General features: G+C 40.5%; 1 protein-coding gene across 1 annotated transcript in view; it reads left to right on the forward strand.

The window, feature by feature from the left end:
* LRP6 (LDL receptor related protein 6) overlaps positions 1 to 17,247 on the forward strand; it is a 126,154-nt gene extending 108,907 nt beyond the window's left edge. Inside the window, exons 14-23 of the mRNA XM_050894834.1 lie at positions 365 to 576; positions 770 to 960; positions 5,254 to 5,463; positions 6,797 to 6,922; positions 8,297 to 8,533; positions 10,265 to 10,375; positions 12,231 to 12,461; positions 13,737 to 13,873; positions 15,047 to 15,144; positions 16,927 to 17,247. Of these exons, the coding sequence (XP_050750791.1) occupies positions 365 to 576; positions 770 to 960; positions 5,254 to 5,463; positions 6,797 to 6,922; positions 8,297 to 8,533; positions 10,265 to 10,375; positions 12,231 to 12,461; positions 13,737 to 13,873; positions 15,047 to 15,144; positions 16,927 to 17,218 (1,845 nt within the window). The 3' untranslated portion in view covers positions 17,219 to 17,247. The remainder of the gene's footprint in view (positions 1 to 364; positions 577 to 769; positions 961 to 5,253; positions 5,464 to 6,796; positions 6,923 to 8,296; positions 8,534 to 10,264; positions 10,376 to 12,230; positions 12,462 to 13,736; positions 13,874 to 15,046; positions 15,145 to 16,926) is intronic.
* The last annotated feature ends 776 nt before the right edge of the window (positions 17,248 to 18,023 follow it).

Consider the following 18,023-nt stretch of genomic DNA (forward strand, 5'->3'; position numbering starts at 1 on the left):
GCTGGGTTTGGGTCTATCCAAACTGAACTTAGAGTTGTCAAGGACGCAGAAGAAACACGGAAGCTGACCCTGAATCCTCAGCATCGAGACAATTTGGATGTATTGGTCAAACTTGCTGAGTCTTATGCGCTGCAACCAACTCACATGATTGCCATTACAACAAACCATCAGGACTAAGTGACTATATCTGATCAAAGGTGTTGGTGGGGCAACTGGCCTGGGTGTCTCCTTACTTTATGATAGTATTTTGGCCACCTCCTTTTGCTGAGCAGTAGTTTGATGTGGTGCATCCATAGCAAATAAAATTTCTCACGTTGGATCAGATTAAATGCTTTTCTGTGGGTTGTTTTTCTTTCCTTTGTAGAGCCTCACTGTTGTGACAAGTCCAGTTCCCAATCAGAACCTAGATATGCAGCCTTATGACCTGAGCATTGACATCTACAGCCGCTATATCTATTGGACCTGTGAAGCTACTAATGTGATCAATGTGACACGCCTGGATGGGAGACCCATGGGAGTGGTGCTCAAAGGAGATCAAGATAGGCCCAGGGCCATTGTGGTGAATCCAGAGAAAGGGTATGTAGCTGAAGTAGTGATGAGGAAAATTCAGGCTGAAGGTCTTGAGAATCAAATTGTTTTCTTGCTGCTGGTTAGTTTCTGTTTGTCAAAAGGAAAAATATCTTTGCTATTTGTTAAGATGTCTTGGTCATACAGCAAAAATGTGGAAAGATCAAATAAACTTTTTTTCCTCTAATCGTTCCTATTCCAGATACATGTATTTCACCAACCTACAGGAAAGGTCTCCTAAAATTGAGAGAGCAGCATTGGATGGAACTGAACGAGAGGTCCTTTTTTTCAGTGGTTTGAGCAAGCCCATAGCCTTAGCTATTGACAGCCAGCTAGGCAAGTTGTTCTGGGCTGATTCAGACCTGCGGAGAATTGAAAGCAGTGACCTTTCAGGTAGAGTAGCACTTTAATTCAGTGATTCATTTGTGTGGTGTGGGTGTGGGGAAATGCAGAGAAAGGTGTCTTCTTTTCCTTCCTACTATAAACAGTCTGTACTGTGATTCTAATCGCTCCCTAAATTCCCAGCCAGGGAATGTGCATGATTCATGCAGCATGCCTTTACAGTCTCATGCCTCTATCTATGATTTGCATTATTAATTGCTACACATGCTATTTACTTCAGTTTCTCACTGCAAGACCTTCGTGTGGTTTTCCAGTCAGTTCACAAATAAATTGCAGCAGTTTTGGAAAGGGGAGGGGAGAGGGTTGTTTTTAAAGGCATTGATTTTGGTGCAGTAATCTGTCAATCAGGGGAAAGTTTCCCATTAGTGGAAAAATCTTTCCTGCAGAGTTAAAGCAGCAGGTGTGCAGGTCACTTACGTACTTGTCATTTAGGGTGAAATGATGTGAGAAGGATAGAGCAGATCTAACATCCCTCTGTTCTCAAAAGGAAAAAAACTCCCTCTTCCAGCTATGGAATTCTCTTTGCCTGCTCCCTAAGGTTGGTTATGCTGCTTGTCTGACCTCCTCTATGAGTTGATTCAGCTCACTTAACCACATAAGTAAAACAATAACCTAACAACAATATACAGAAAAATGGAAATAGAGAACAGTGTTCTGTTGGTTTGGAAAGCTGAATTGGTTCAGGAAAGAGTCCAGCAAGCAACCAGAACTGGAGCAAGAGAAGAGGGAAAATCATGCAGTCAGACTGGGTGAGAGAGACTGAGAAGTCTCTTATTTACTAGCCCGATCCAGCAAGCTGCTGGATCAGCTCCGGTGTCTCATGTGGCTTTGGTAGTAATTTGTTGTGATATGAATTGGGCTGGATGTTGCTGCTGGGAGTGACAGGACATTCTGAGCACGTACATACCCATCTCTGTTAGGTGATGGGGTATATACCTGTCTCGTGCTGCTGCAAGTGGAGAGCAGTGGCAGAATTTCTCCTTTCTCTGCAGTAAGTCCGTCCCCAGTTTGAATAGTGCATGTCCTTGTACTTCAGCTGAGTGTTTTCTACTATCAGAAGCATAAGAACATGTGTAAGGAAATTAAGGACACACTTTGCAATCTGTGAGCGAGTTTGAAAACTTAACAAGAGTATGGTAGTTTGTAGTAATGTCTTTCACTGATGACATGATACCTTCATTCAAAGTAGCAGCATGTAATCCTGTTGACACGGCTGTGATTTTCAGCCTTTTATTAAGTTGCTAGAACAAGCTTTTGTTTTGGAAAACATTTCAGTTTTTCTAGATGGTTAGAATTGAGGTGCGGCAAGATAGTAATTTTTTTTTAGTGATTCACGTGGTGTGTCACTGGAAGATTCAGGGTCACTAATGAACTGCGATATCCTGATTGTTTACTATTTTAAAACACAGGACACAACCTGAGTTAGTGAATTATTCTAAAAAAAATGTGGTATGGTGTATCTTGGTATGTTCCAGGCTACCCCAGATCCAGGATCTGCATGAGTGAAGTAATGGGCAGCAGAACATCACACATGCTTTGTTTCTCTCTTTGACTGTTATCTGCCAGAAATTAGGACACCAGAGAAGGAGATGGGTCTAAATTCTAATTCAGTCTGGTTTTAATGATTCTGGTTTGTTTTTTTTTCCTTAAAGATGTGGCTGTTGGATCACCAATGTTGTGTAGTAAAAGCTCGCCATATTTTCAAAGATTATGAAGAAAAATCATTCCAAAACCTCTCTTGCTTTTTGGCATTTGTACCGCAAATAGATTGCTATAATCACCACGATAAATTGCTAACTGCTGAGATGCATTCCTGTGCTTAGGAATGCTGATTAATAGGCTCTTTTGACCAGCAGAGTAATTTTTCTGCATGTTAGCTTCTTAAAAACATGTACAGTCTCTTGCTCTGTCGACTCTGTAGATGCCAGTACCCATAAAGAGGAGAGCTAGAATGCCTTTTATGTGATGCAGTCCTTGTCTTCCTCCCTGTCCTTCAGGCATGCAGTTAGGACTTGGTTGTGCTGCCCAAATGGGAGATCGTATTGAAGCTAACCAGATTCTTCAGATGATTAAGGGGTTGTTTATGAAAAGATGACTGGAATTAGCTCCCTACCATGGAAACTATTTGGAAATTAGTTCTTCTATTCCAGAATAATTAGTGTGATGTGGAAACGTCTAATGATTCTGGAATTAAGTCATTTTTATTTGGAAATAGAATGAGCTATGGGTGTGTCCTGATTTTTGTATTTATTTGGTTGGTTTTAAGTCTTTGTGTAAAAGGTATTGCTGGAAAGAGAATGGTGATGCCAGGAGACAAAGCTTCTTTTAATCACATCTCCCTTTCATCTGACATTCCCAATAAAGGGGACTAGCACCCTGATGAGCCAGCTTCAGATTTTATTGTTGGTTTATGGAAGAAGGGATTTTCAGTATCTTGGTTTAGTCAGAAATAGTCAGTTACACTTGGTCACAAATATTAAAAAGAAAGATTAAGACATTAAGGGAGTGAAAATTTTAAGCTTCAGAGCTTTAGGAGCATACTGCAAAATGCCATGCTGATTGACATGGGCATGGCAGAGCAGGGCATGTGCAGACTCCATTTGGATAGGTCAAGGTCTTAGTTTTAGCTATATTCCTTCCTGTCATCTTTGCATTTTCCCCTATTCCCAGCTTAGCTTTTCTTGTCCTCGAGATGCGGGTTGCTGTCTCTTACTTTTTCCCTATACAATGAGTCATGTTCATGGGGGTTAATAGGCGGTTGCAGTTATTTAGTTCAACTTACATCACTTAGTCTGTTAATTTTTACATCAGTCTGGGTATAGCCTCCTTCAGAATCCATCAATGTATTTACTTAATCCAATCATTATTGGTGTTGTTCCAAAATGGTGGGCAAGAGCCCAGTCTAGCTGAGGATTAGTGTTTGAATTTCCATGTTCTGCTTTAGATGTTACCACTTGCTAAATGTTTAGAAGTTTACTTAACTTCTGAGCTCTGTATGCATTTAGTGAAAAGGAGAGAAATATATTTGTCATAGCTGAATTTGTTTGTAAGTCATCATCACTGACATGCTGTTGATCAAATTCTCCACAAGCCAAAAAACATTTTTGCTACTAATCAAAACAGAGGGATAGAACCTGTTCAAATTATAAAATCATAAAATATATGTGTCTTTTGTTGCATAACATTATCTTGTGTGGGAATGATAGAGACATGGTAGAATTTTTCTGTGGTATTCAGTTGTACCAATATATTTTTACAGGACAAAATATAAAAACTTCTTGGAAATTATTTTGTGGAGGAACATATGCAAAGCTATTGTCTGCTGTGGTAAAAGTAAAAAACAAGCATAGCAGTGAGCCCAGATATCTGGAATACCAGGATTTATATGTAAATTTTCAAGCTGCAGCCTAATTTTAGACTGTGTGATATTGTTTCAGTATTTTGAAATTGAAGCAGATTCCTTATGTTTGTGAGTAATTTTATGCTCAGAATCTGATAAACCTTACTGAATATTTGAGTGTTAATGACCATGTCATGTCATGTAAAATAAACAAAGCATGGATTAAACCTCACTCTTGAGCTCTCAGGTTTTGAATAACGTATTTTCCTTCTGTGTATGAGTTAGGAACTCTTCACTGTCTTTGGACAGTCTTTAATCATACCTTTAAAACAGTCTTCTGTTTACTAAAGGAACTAGGGAAAGTAAGTCTTCACTAGGAAGAAAGGAGCATTCCCAATTTAGCATGAAAACCTTAGTGAAGATAATGTAGTTGAAACAAAAGAATGTGAGGAAGTCAGAAGTCAAGTGTTTACCTTAATCTCATAATTCATGTGAAAAGTACTAACTACCTTGTCTTCACTTGGATTTTATCTTGTATTAGTTAACTCAAGCTAATAATCCATCTTCTTATTCCCTGTTGTATGCCAAGACAAAGCAGTTAATCTCTCCAAAAAAGGATGGAAGAATGAAAAGAATTACCAATTCCCATCATATCGATAAAAGACTAGATAGGCTCATGAGAGCTGAGCCCCTAACTCCAGATGCTTCTTAAATACAGTGAACGTATTTGAAGCACAAAAACTGTCTTCTTGATGAAAGTAGAAAAAAAATTCGATCATCTCTGCAAAATGCATCAGTCTTACATCAGAGGACCCAGGATTGCTTGTGTTTTTACCTGGTAGTGTAAAAGTAGTGGAAAATAGTGGTGTGAGTAGTGTAGAAAATGTTTGTGATAGCTCAACTAGAATCAAATGAAATATTAAATCACTCTTTCCCTTCTGCAGGTGCTAACCGGATCGTTTTGGAAGACTCTAATATCTTGCAGCCTGTGGGACTAACTGTATTTGAAAACTGGCTGTATTGGATTGACAGGCAACAGCAGATGATTGAAAAGATTGATATGACTGGTCGAGAAGGACGTACAAAGGTCCAAGCTCGTATTGCACAACTCAGTGACATCCATGCTGTGAAAGAGCTCAACATTCAGGAATACAGTAAGTGCAATCCCTGTTTGCAAGTGCAAACAGTGCCTGTGGGGCTCGAGACAAGGAGTGGCCACAGAGAGATGAGCCTGTTTTGCCTTGTCACTGATTGACATCAATGCAGATTGAAGGGGCCAGAAGTTGGTATCGTTTTGTGTCTGTACATCACCAGGGTGCAATTAAGTTTGTTTTCTTCAGGCAGTTGGCAGTGGACTGGAAATCTATCACAAACCCAGCATCACGTTTTGTTGCTGATGACAACTTTATTGGTGGTCCCATACAGGCACCTGGTGTTTGAGTATCTGGGCACAGTGGAAACGTCCAGTTATCCCTAGTAGATGATTACAGCTGCAACACGCTAGTGAGTCGCTATTAGGTGTTTACTCCATTTAGATAAGCACAGCTCTCAGGGCCTTTTACTAGCAGTGAATGTTTCAATGGGCTGCCTGCCTTGAAGGCAAAGTGAACAATTTTTGTTGGTGGTGATCCATATTGAAAGTAAATGACAGAAGAGCAACATTGCATTGCACAAAGGAAGTGTGTATTAAATAACAATTTGTCTTGAACATGGCTGCACTACTAAAAGTTTTCTGTTTACTAGGATATAGCCTTTTCCCACACACGCACATTTGAAACAACGGGGGCTGGATGGTTAAAGCAGTGGAGCTGCTGTCATCCTGGAGGAAATAGACCTGGTTAATAGGCTGTGGTGCATGCCTTGGAGAAATATGTAGAAAAATGTCTGGGGATGTTTAATTAAAGCATCAGTGCAGACTACTACTAGTTTTGTTTGCTATTAATCTCAGTAAATCTGTCAGGAGTTCCAAGAGAAGTATGTTGTCCTTATTAAACATTAAAATGAAGAGACATACTTATCTAGAGCATGTTAATTTGAGTTTTGGAGACAGCATGGAAGCCTCAGAATTCATAAATTAGAAAAGTTTACTTTTTTAATGGTCTTTGATAGAGAAAATGAAGTATGGAATCCAAGGCATCTTTTTGTATTACTAATGCTACTATTTTTGCTGTAGAACTAATTCTACCTGGCACAAGAAGCAAAATGCTTTGAGTACTGTTTACTGTTTTAGTAGAGTCCATGGCATGATTCTCACAATGTTTCAGATCACGGACAATTATTGATGTGCATGATAATTATTGATGTGTGTAAAGGGAAAAAATGCACACAACAAAATACAGCTTTTTCAGAGTTGTTTTTAGTAGTGCTCTCCCCAGGGGGAAGGAAGTAATGAAGGGAGTCCTGTGTGCCAAGAGAAATCACTGAAAGGTCGAAAAAGAGGTGGGGATTTCTTGTCAGTACCTGTCTTTCTTATTTTTAAAATCACAGGACAACATCCTTGTTCTCAAGATAACGGTGGCTGCTCGCACATTTGCATCGTGAAGGGCGATGGCACCACGCGCTGCTCTTGCCCAGTCCACCTTGTTCTGCTGCAGGATGAGCTGTCCTGCGGAGGTAAGTCCTTCCCGTGCTCTGTGTCACTGAGCTCTCAGCTTCTGGGTTGGAGGGGTCTCCATCTTTAGGGGTGGCTTCTGAACAGAAAGAATGTGACAGTGCACCAGATGCTGTTACACTGTTTTACACGCTTACCTCTTCCTCCCCCCAATACTAGCTAAATCTGCTAGTATTGAGAAGGAGTGAGAGAAGAGGAAAAACTCACTAGTTGACTGTTGAATAAGGATTTCTGTTCCCCCTTTCTACTTAAGACCACTGAATTATTTTAACTTGATCTTTTAATTGTATGGGTTTTATTACTTTTTTCTATCACTCTGTATGTTCGCCTTTTTCAAATAGTGGTAGATTGACATGTTCTAGCATATTTCACCATGTCTGTGCCATTTTATTCTTCTCTGCTGTCCTCCTCAAACTCACTCTGTGCGTGTCTTTCTGAACTGCAGTCCCCCAGAAGGGCGAGTTGCCTCCTCTGTGGTGATATGGCCACTGTAGCCTACGCCCTGGTGTCTCCAAGGGTGGGGTTGAAATGGGGGAGAGGAGAGGCACTTTGGTGCTTGGGTCTCTTTGTGCCACCGTACTGAAAGGATTTATTATGCAATCTTCTCGCCATCAAGGCGACGTGTGGTCTCACAATGGAAAAGAGCTAACATAATCCAGATATTTTCTCAGAGCAAGTTTAATACCAGGCCAAAAGGGAGGGAGGAAAGGGGGATTAAAAAAAGGGAAAAAAATCCACACTTACTTACTGCATGAGATTAACAGTTACTGTAGTAAATGTTAAATAACAGCTAACAGCTGTGTTGAGATAGCGGGACTTGACTAGATGGAGCAGTTTTTTGTCGTTTTAAAAGAATTTTGACTGAACAGAGCTGTTGAGGGCACATAACTAGACATTGAGTCATAGTGCATCCATCTGCAGTGCATTACATCCTTTTAACGTTTTCTATACAATGACTGTCGAACATTATAAAGAGAGCCATTGGTTGTATATACAGTGGTGTTGCAGGAAAGGGGGAGTAGAAAAGTGTGTTGACTTTAAATGAAGACTTTTGAAGACCTACTAAGAGAAGGGTGTAAGAGGCTGAAGTGGGAAGGGAAGAAAATAATTGTGTTTTGAGTGTGCATGTTTCTCTGTTTCTCTTGTTCTTTGTCTAATGAGCCTCCATCGATGTGAGCCTGTGTCAGTCACATGGGGCTCAAGATCTGCACAAATGACTGTGGAGGCAGTGGGGGTGGAAGCTGCCTTATCATGTGGCATGTTTATCAGCTGCTTGACAAATGAAAGCAGCTGAGCTGTTCTTGTCCTTACCTGTCCTGATCTGCTGTTTGTTCACCTGGATTTTTAATTTTTGTTTGTTTGCTTGATTTTTAAAGAACCACCAACATGCTCCCCTCAGCAGTTCACCTGTTTCACAGGTGAGATTGACTGCATCCCAGTGGCCTGGCGCTGTGATGGTTTCACTGAATGTGAGGACCACAGTGACGAAAAGAACTGCCCGGTGTGCTCAGACACCCAGTTCCAGTGTGAAAGTGGACAGTGCATAGACAGTGCCCTCCGGTGCAATGGAGAAGCAAATTGCCAGGACAACTCGGATGAGAAGAACTGCGAAGGTACAGAGGATCTTTCGAAGTGTGATGCAAATAGAGCTGTCATGGGGACACTAGGATAAATACCAAAGTTATTGCTGAGTAGGATTTGGAAGGATACGAGGTTCTGCTAGTTTTTAAACTGGTCTATTGAATGGGAAATTATTTCACAACTCCATGCTTTTGTTTCTCCACCTGTGAGATAGAAATAATACTGATCTCCTGCACAGTGATTTAAGCTCTGTTTGTGAAAAGTACTATTAAAAAGATAACATGTTTTTAAGCTGTAAAAATCCGGTAACTGGGAGTGAATTACAAAGTGGACCAAATCCTTGTCATAGTTTTTTGTGTACCTTGTACCGAGTAAACGTCTTGGGATTGTTTGTTTTATAATACCTGAACAAAATGAAATTAAGCTTTTGTGAGTAAGTGGGAGTGAGAGACAGACAAGATTTGTGGAGACCTCTTCTTCCTATATAGCACAGAAAAAGAGAGAGTATTTAAGCCATCATTACCGAGGGAAGTGCTATTGCCAACACAATGAGAATTAGGTTCTTTTAATTTTGGAAAGGACAGGTTATGCTGGTGGAATCTGAACTACCCCACCACTATACAATGTGAAACATGAGCAAACTCGCCCTTTCCCCACTGCACAAGTAGTAAAGACTTGTAGGGACAACTTGTAAGCTTGAAAGGATACCTCTTCTCCATATCCTTTCAGTACATTTTTGTTCTTTGAAAAGACTGTCTAAGGGTCTTTGAATCAAGGCTGAATTTCTTTCCAAAAGATGTGCTCCAGCTCAAACAAAAACTTAGACTGATGCAGAAATTCCTGTGTGATGAAAGGTGATTGTTAGCCAGATGAGATGCTGACATCTGAAAATACATTGTGCAAGTTAGCTTCCCAGTTGCCATCCAGCGACTGGAGGTATCAGACTAGGGGCTGTTTATCACCTTCAAAGTGGGCCTGTTATTCAGAGTATTCAAATTGATTACAGATCAGAAAAGCCTTTAGTTTAACTTCTTAATTCAGCTGAAGTGAGAAAGAATTTCGGGATTTATGAGAAAGAGGAGGCAAAAATATGTGTAAACAGCAGCAGCCAGGACCTTGCCTGCAGCACCTTTTTTCCCAAAGTGGTAGTTTATTTTTTTGAGTGTACTGGCAAAGCTCCAGTTTTATCTTCTGTCTTTCATTTCAGTTTAAAAACATAACGTCAAGTGAAATATATTGTCTCATGATCAAGGAGTTATCTGGTTTACAGGAAGAGCACAAGGGCATTGAGAAACCACATTTATCTTTCTTAAACAATTTTATCATCATGGTTTGGCAGATTTATTTTTAATAACTTAATTCTTCTCTCTTATATTACAGTAAATGCTTAGAGTTGGAGATTCTTATAGTAATTTTGCAATAACCATGTCCTGGGATAAGTGCCTGTGTTCTCAGTGGCCTTCTGCTTCTGAGTCATTTTAGTCAAGGTAACTTTATCTTGTAGTGTCCTTATTGTAAATAGGCAGTAAGGACCAGGTACCCACTGTGCAATATCCTCAGCAAAACACTGAATCACTTTTTCTGCATGGTTGGCATGAGGGACTTTGTGTGCCACTGGCTACTTCAAGAAATGAAGCTAGCAGCAGGCTAAGCTCTCCCAAGATACTCCTGATTGTATGCTTTGGTGTCTTGTTTTCTTGATCATTTTAAAGAGTAGAAGTCTTTGATACTGATTCTTGGTGTATGGGGGGTTCTCTTTCCAGTGCTTTGTTTAACCGATCAGTTCCGCTGTGCCAGTGGGCAGTGCATCGGGAAAAGCAAGAAATGTGATCACAACCTGGACTGCAGTGACAGCTCAGATGAGCAAGGATGCTGTAAGTGTAAAACCTGAGACTAGAGACTTGATTGCAGCATCCGAAATTTGTTTCTTACCTTCTTTATGAGTTAGATTTTATTCTGCCAACCAGACTGAATTAATTGTTCCCAAAATGAATGCTCCTGTTCATAACTGCTGTCATGCAATTAACACACAACGTGGTGGAATAGGAATAACAAAAATACCTAGTATTCTGAATAAGTAGTCTCTGAGGCAGAGCAGACTAGTAATTTTTCCACTTACCTTTTTAACCTTTTAAAGGAAATAAAAGGTTTGTTTTGCTATAATCTGTTAGTATGCTGAGTTGGTGCAGTGTTAAAAAAAGTCTTTCTAGCAGCATGAGGCTTTTATATATAACTGCTCTGTTTCATGGTTTTCCCATCCAGAGAATTAATAGCAGGTGCTTTTAGAATCAGAGGAGCACTCTGTTTATAGAGTAAACCTTCTAAAATTTCCTTTATATCTTGAAAAGATGTAATTCTGAGCTTGATTTATGATTTGTAACATGTGATATCCCCTACCTTGAAATCTCCAGGGCTCTGCAAGAAAACCACTGCCTTTAAAATTCCAACTTGAAGGTTCATTTTCACTGTTGGTACTTTAAAAGAAATTGTAAATTGGAACATCTCTTCTTGTGTTAGAGATCCGTATATCACGGTTGACACACACACAACTTGAAAATGCAAAGCCAGAGTTGGACCCTTGATCTTAAGAAGGAGTAATAGGAGATGTTCTGTCATGCTACCAAGTTATTAGTGACATTATCACAGACATGTATAGTTATCTTTATTATAGTTCATATATTTTCTGGTTTTGTAACAGAGGATGGAAAATTAGCCCACCCAGAGTAAGATTGCAGTTGTCGCTGTCCCTCTTCCAGTATGATCAGAAGTCTGTTTACTTATCTCTGTAGACTGTGACAAGCTGGTTAAAGTGTGGTTTTGGCATTCAGGGAGAAGAAAATGTGTTGAGGAAAAGACTTTCAGTAATGGATAAGATGTAAAACACTGACTAGAACAGGAAAATACTTTAAAGTCTGCTTTTCTTGTCAAATTCATGAAGCACAGGCAGGGGGTTGCCAGTTATTCCTGGAAATATCATTGCTTAGAATTGGTATTGTAGGGAAAGCCACTCATTTTGACTGTTGAATAATCATTTCAGATACAGATTCCTCACAAAGGTGGCACCTCTAAAGCTGATGCTCAGCTATATCTGTAAGCATCAGCGTGGGTCAGATGTGAAGTAGGTTAGGTAGTTTAATAAATAGCAGGAAACCCAAAATTCATCATTGGTGCATCACCTCTACTGTTCAGCGTAAGTGAATGTTACACAGTTGAGAAAAGGGAGTGCCAATCTGTTACACTGAGTGATATTCTAGGTGCTTATGTGACGAGGTGCAAAATGAAAAGTAGTTGTCATTGTCTTTAATGACAAGAAAAAGCATAACTGGATTCCCCAGCACAGTGCCATCTGGAGTCATGGCTGCAGGTCTTGTTCATCAAGTTCAAAGGATAGCCCTGCCTGTCAGCATTGAAGCAAGATCAGGACCTGGTTCATCAACCCCCCTGCACATATATGTACTGTTCATTTCCTGTCATTTGTGATTCAGAAACCTCTCTGCATGTGTGGAGGTCATCTTGTGCACAGGTAAGCCTTATGGACGCTCAAAGTCTTTAAACAGACCTGTCCCAGTGCCTGTTTGTTCCTCCCATATCTTAATTTTAAAGCTGTTGTCTGCCTACAGAAGAGGAGGCTTTTATTTTTCCTGTGTGGAAAGATGTTGGGAAAACTGATGTTGGTACATGAAGCTGTTGGATTAACTTACACGGTCTGATTTTCTTTTTTCCTTTTAGACACCACAGAAGAGCCTGCGCCACAACCCAACAACACAATAGGCTCCATCATTGGTGTGATCCTTACCGTTTTTGTGGTTGGAGCAATGTACTTCATCTGCCAGAGGGTGCTGTGCCCACGCATGAAGGGAGACGGGGAAACAATGACCAATGATTACGTGGTGCATGGACCAGCCTCTGTACCTCTTGGTTATGTGCCTCACCCAAGCTCTTTGTCAGGGTCTCTTCCTGGTGAGTAAATGGTGTGATCCTTGTCCTGCTCTTTGGCACCACATAGCTGTAGCTGAGGATACTGTGCATGTATGCACAGGAGATGTCCGTTCCAGATGCATAATTCTTGGAAGCTGTTGGAAGCCAGGACTGTCAAGGCTTGTTGCCCTCCTTCTTTATAATAATGAACTGCTATTTTACCTATGCTATTCATGAGCATTTAGATACTTAGCAGGACCATAAGCTCAAATGTATATATTGATACATATACCATGGGAGTTCTCTTCTTTTGCTACTAAAGAAGCCTCTTTTTGGACTATTATAACATCAGCAAGGTGTCATGACAGTACAGGGTAAAGTGACACAGAGTTATATTCATGGGACTTCAAATATTATGTAATTATTCTTGTTAGATTTGTAGACTGGGTTTGTATGCTTGTGAAACTTCTTGTAAAGTCTGTAATGACCAGCAATAACTGTGGTCTCAGCTTATTTCGTTTGGTGATGAAGTTTCCAACACTCCAATCCAAGCACACGATGCTACTGCTGTTTAAAAAGTAAGACTTAACTGCAATGTTGCCCTTCGTTTATATGCATTGCTTCTGTATATATTGATTGAATATGTACTGTAACTTGTGGCTTTGGATCCAGCAGGTTCCAGTCGGAACATAGAGGTTCTGTGAGGCTTTTACAGGGTTAAAATAATGCACTAAATTTCTTTGCTTTCTGTAATAACCTGCTTTCATAAAGAGAGTCTTTGAGCAGAATTTTCACCATTATTTTGAGTACAGTGGCATACCTCTCCATTTCCCGCTTGGACTCTCTGCCAGCGTGCTTCAGTCCAGTAGCAAAAGCTCACTTAATGGTGTGGAAATGAAAGAGCACAAACCCTCTCTTCTCTTGCACAAATTTCAGTTGCTCAGTTGAGGTGGTCAGAGTCAGTTTCATGTTTTATTCTGAGGCATAGAAATAGTGCCTGAATGCCTGTTCTCTCAAGTCTTTTCCAGCCGTTCAAGTGAAAGAAATCTGTTTCTCTTCACACAGCTCTAGTATAGCCCAGTGCCAAGTCCTGCAGTTGAGTAGCTAATACACAAAACCAGCATGGTTATTTGCTGACAGTCTTCATTCCAGTTGTCCATCAAGGAGCACTGAATTTGATCTTAATACCAACAAGATTAATTTTGGTTTTAGGAGTTGTGCTTATACTGCTGTTATCCTCTGGATTATTTTTTTTAAGCTTTCTTTTCTCTGTTTGCTTCAAAGAATTGAATATTGACATACATCTTTGTTCTTCAGGGATGTCTCGAGGTAAATCTGTGATCAGCTCCCTCAGCATTATGGGAGGGAGCAGTGGGCCACCCTATGACAGGGCCCATGTCACTGGAGCCTCTTCCAGTAGTTCTTCAAGTACCAAAGGCACTTACTTTCCTCCAGTAAGTCATTCTGTTATTCATAGACCTTTAATAATTTTCAGGGAAGTGCCAGTGTCTTTCTGAGGATAATTAATTGACAGATGAATGTTTTAAATTTCTAGCCTAATCAACTTGTTTGAATATGGAGTGATTTTGAAAGAGAAGGGAGAGGAGATTTTCTTTTTCCAAAACAGTATAGGAATTTTCTGTTAATTTTAAAAAGTTGTGAGAGAGCTCAGTGCCAGAAAAAGATGTTAGATTGAATGTCAGGGAAGATGAAAAAAACCCTATAAATGTTGAGCAGCTCTGGCAGAGCGATCTCCTTTCATTATACTCTGCCATGTGCCTCTGGAGGTAAAACTACGGTTGATTCTGTATAGCCCTTTCAAGGAATTAAAATGACATTTTGTGTCATGTGTCTTGCAAGTGACTGATGAACAAGTGTCTAGCAACTCCATAGCATTCCTCTAGTCACAAATGGGTAGTGTGCTGCACTAGATGCTATATAAAAGTTGGTACCAGCCCTGGAGGGCTCCCTGTTTCTTTACTTTTAGCATCAGTGTTTGTTGTTTTAGATATTTTTATATGAAGTCCACCAAGCCACTATCGAGTGTTAAAGAGTTACATCCTTGGTCAGTGCAGGCTGAAATCTTCAACTGTCTGTTTTCAGTTCCAAGAATCAACCCATCATGTTATATCTTTAAATTAATCAAAATACTGTTTGTGCAGTAAGAGCATGCCTGTATAGGGAAGAAATGCTTGCCTTGGACAGCACGCTGCAAGTATTATAAACAGCATAATACTTGGGGACTACAGCTTGCAGGAGCAGACATCTGCCAGTTTGCCTAGGGCGGTGGTATCCCTAGTGACAATCTAGTATTGAACAGCTAGCTTCAGCTTTACTTTTCAGCACTGGCTATGTCAAAATAGCAACAGCAGTCAGCATTTTTTGAGAAGAGCTTAGTAATAGCTTCTGTGGGAATGGTAACAAGCGGCTTCTCCAGTGTCTGTTAAAGAACGGGGGAATAAACAGAAGAAAAATCCTGTTTGTTGGGAGGGGCTATGCATGCAGTTCTTAACTTAAAGTTCCTATTAAACAGTACTAAAAAGAAAATTTATAAACTGATGTTTTCTTGAGTCTTCTTCATATCTTTTTTTTAACTGTGGCTTTTTTCTTTTTTTTTTCCCCCTTAGATTTTGAACCCACCACCATCACCAGCTACTGAACGTTCACATTATACCATGGAATTCGGTTATTCTTCAAACAGCCCATCCACTCATAGATCCTACAGGTAATTACTATTGCAATAGCTTCTGTCAGGATCAAAGCAGTTAGTGGAGAAAATGCAGAACAAAGACAGCCTCTGCTCCATCAGAATTGCAATCAAAGGCCCTAATTCTGCAAGCACTAAAACAGGTGCTTAAATGGGTTCACATGTATCGTGTCACTGAAGTGTGCGTGTAAGTGCAGCACTGTTTGAGGTAAATCGTACAGTAAGTGGGTTAGTGGTACACCTCTCGGGTATATTGTTTTAGGGGGAATTACAACGCTTATCACAAAATGAGCTAAATGCCAAAAGAAACCTGGTACCATGATAACTTTGAGCCAAAAATACTTACCCTGGAGGGAACCCTGCCTTTTTTTTAGGCTTCTGTCATAAATAATTTTTTATGTAATTATCAGAAATGATAGGCAAACAGCATGCGGAGGAAAGTTGGCAATATGAAGGCTAGTAGGTCAGAAGTAACATTAATATTATGGCCTAGATAAAGCACAGAAATTCTAGTTTGACACATTAAGGGTTAATATCTGAAAAAGGTTGCTAACCTTTTGCTTATTTTCTCTGACTAGTATTTATGGGCATGCAAGCTTTATCTCTGTTTACTTGAATCTATCTTTCTTACCTTCCCTGTAAGATGCTAGAGTTCATTATCAATTTATAACTAGTTACCAAAAATAGAGAGAGAGACACCTACTACCCAACGGTGTAAAGGTTCCCCTCCCAAATCACTAGTAGATCTGGTGAGAGCGCTCTATTTGTCTATTGAAAGAAATGCCTCCCTAACACAGAGCCTTTGGGGGCTTTTGGATAATGAGGTCTCTGGGGCTGAAAAGACATCTCTTCTCCATTAGCAGAAAAATATGGCCTCTGTTGTGCAGAAGGTCAGACCAGATGTTTATAATGATCCCTTGCAGCCATATGAAAAATCTTTTAAAATGATGAGTAATTTTCTAATGAAAGAAACCCAAATTTTGGCACTGGCATGAATCATCCTGATCGTTGGTTAGCTGATGTGCCTTTTAGTATTATAAATGATATTAGGGATGTAGCATAGGGTTGAATGTTTTCCGAATGCTCCCCCACCCAAAAATAAACCCCGGCCTTGCTGCTTCTGATCTTCCCGTCTTTCCTAACATTCTGACTTGAATATAGAGGAGCTGCATCCCTACCCACCCCCAACAACTGACTGTGGTGCTGGTAGTTGTAGCTACCAAGCACCTCCCTTTCTAATTTGTTTTCTTTAAACTATCTTGGGCTCATTTTAAAAGATGTTTTGTGGTAGGAGCCTTTGGGAACGCCACCCCAGTCACTGCTCTGGTGAGTGATTCTCCTGACTGCTATGAATGTGCCAGGCGATTTTCAGTCTCCCTGTCTGGGCTTGGAAGTTAGTATCCATAAATTGCATAATGGAAACGGAGTATCTTCTCCATATAATTGCAACACAACTATTTTTCCCATTCCCTGCACTTCCTGCCCCACTGTCTTAGGAGCAACTTTTTCTACCTCAAGTAAGTCCTTAGGGAGCCTGTTGTCTGTAGATAATTAATAATTAGCATCCCTTTCACTAGTTGCTATAATTTGACTGACGCTGTAATGCAAAGGTGGGCCTTCTGCAGGGGGGTTAGTGAGTTCGTGGTGTAACAGAGAGAAGAGCATGATGCTGTGTATCTACTGCAGAGAGGTTGACTCGCTCTCTGTTTCCACCTTGACTTATCCACTGCTCACTTGTTCACCCAAAATGCACGGTCTTTCTATATGCTGATGCTTTTCCCATAAATGTCCCCACTGCAGCTACCGGCCTTACAGCTACAGGCATTTTGCACCTCCAACGACGCCCTGCAGCACGGATGTCTGTGACAGTGACTATGCGCCCAGCCGAAGGGTCACAGCAGCGACAGCCAAGGGCTATACCAGTGACTTGAACTATGATTCAGAGCCCGTCCCCCCGCCACCCACTCCACGCAGCCAGTACCTGTCAGCGGAGGAGAACTACGAAAGCTGCCCGCCTTCCCCATACACGGAGCGGAGCTACTCGCACCATCTCTATCCGCCGCCGCCATCCCCCTGCACGGACTCCTCATGAGGGGTAGCCCCCCCGCCCCGTTATCTGCCTCTGCCGTGGAAGTGTAAATACAAAATGTTCTACTGGGGAGGGGGGAGGGAGCTCTCGGCGAAGGATGAGGTAGGACCGTGTACAGTTAAATGTTATTAAATGGGGTGGAGGAATACTGAAGATATTTGTACAGAAGAAAAAAAAAGGATATTTATATATTTTCTTAAACAGCAACTGCTGCTTGTGCCATAGGAAGAAAAATTTTTGTATAAAAGAACCCAGACATTTGTACAAAAAGTTTTTATTTTTGCAAATGGAACACAAAAACATGCCTTAATCCAGTGAAGTGACTGAGCACATAAGAAAATGGAAGGACCAGGATGTCTTACTTTTCCATCGAGGTGAGATGTGGGGTTTGTCAATACCAAAAATGTTTAAAGTAATTAATAGTAAAGAAGTCCGTCTCAGAGCAGCATACCATAGATACTTGGAAGTAGCCAAATAACCTCTATGTTAACTACAGAGGGCCAGCAACTAAAGTTAAACTTGAAAACGCAGTCAGGACAGACATTAACCTTACACAAAGGGCTTTGTTTTCTACAGGAATACAGCAATCGTAGCAGTGAATGCAGAAAAATAATCACACTTTTTCAAATGAATACACCTCTGTTTTTCCTTAATGCATTTACCAAACTAGAGCATTTAGAGCTCTCTCCTTGCTTCTGGAATTTCAATGATTTTTGTTAGGTATGTTTCAAAGTTTGCTTTTTTCCTCCTGTTTAGCTTTTCCCATCTCTTCTGCATCCTTTCTTCCTGCCCGTGTCACTTTAAATCA

The sequence above is a fragment of the Gymnogyps californianus genome, chromosome 1 (genome assembly GCF_018139145.2).
Source record: "Gymnogyps californianus isolate 813 chromosome 1, ASM1813914v2, whole genome shotgun sequence".
Lineage (NCBI taxonomy): Eukaryota > Metazoa > Chordata > Aves > Accipitriformes > Cathartidae > Gymnogyps > Gymnogyps californianus.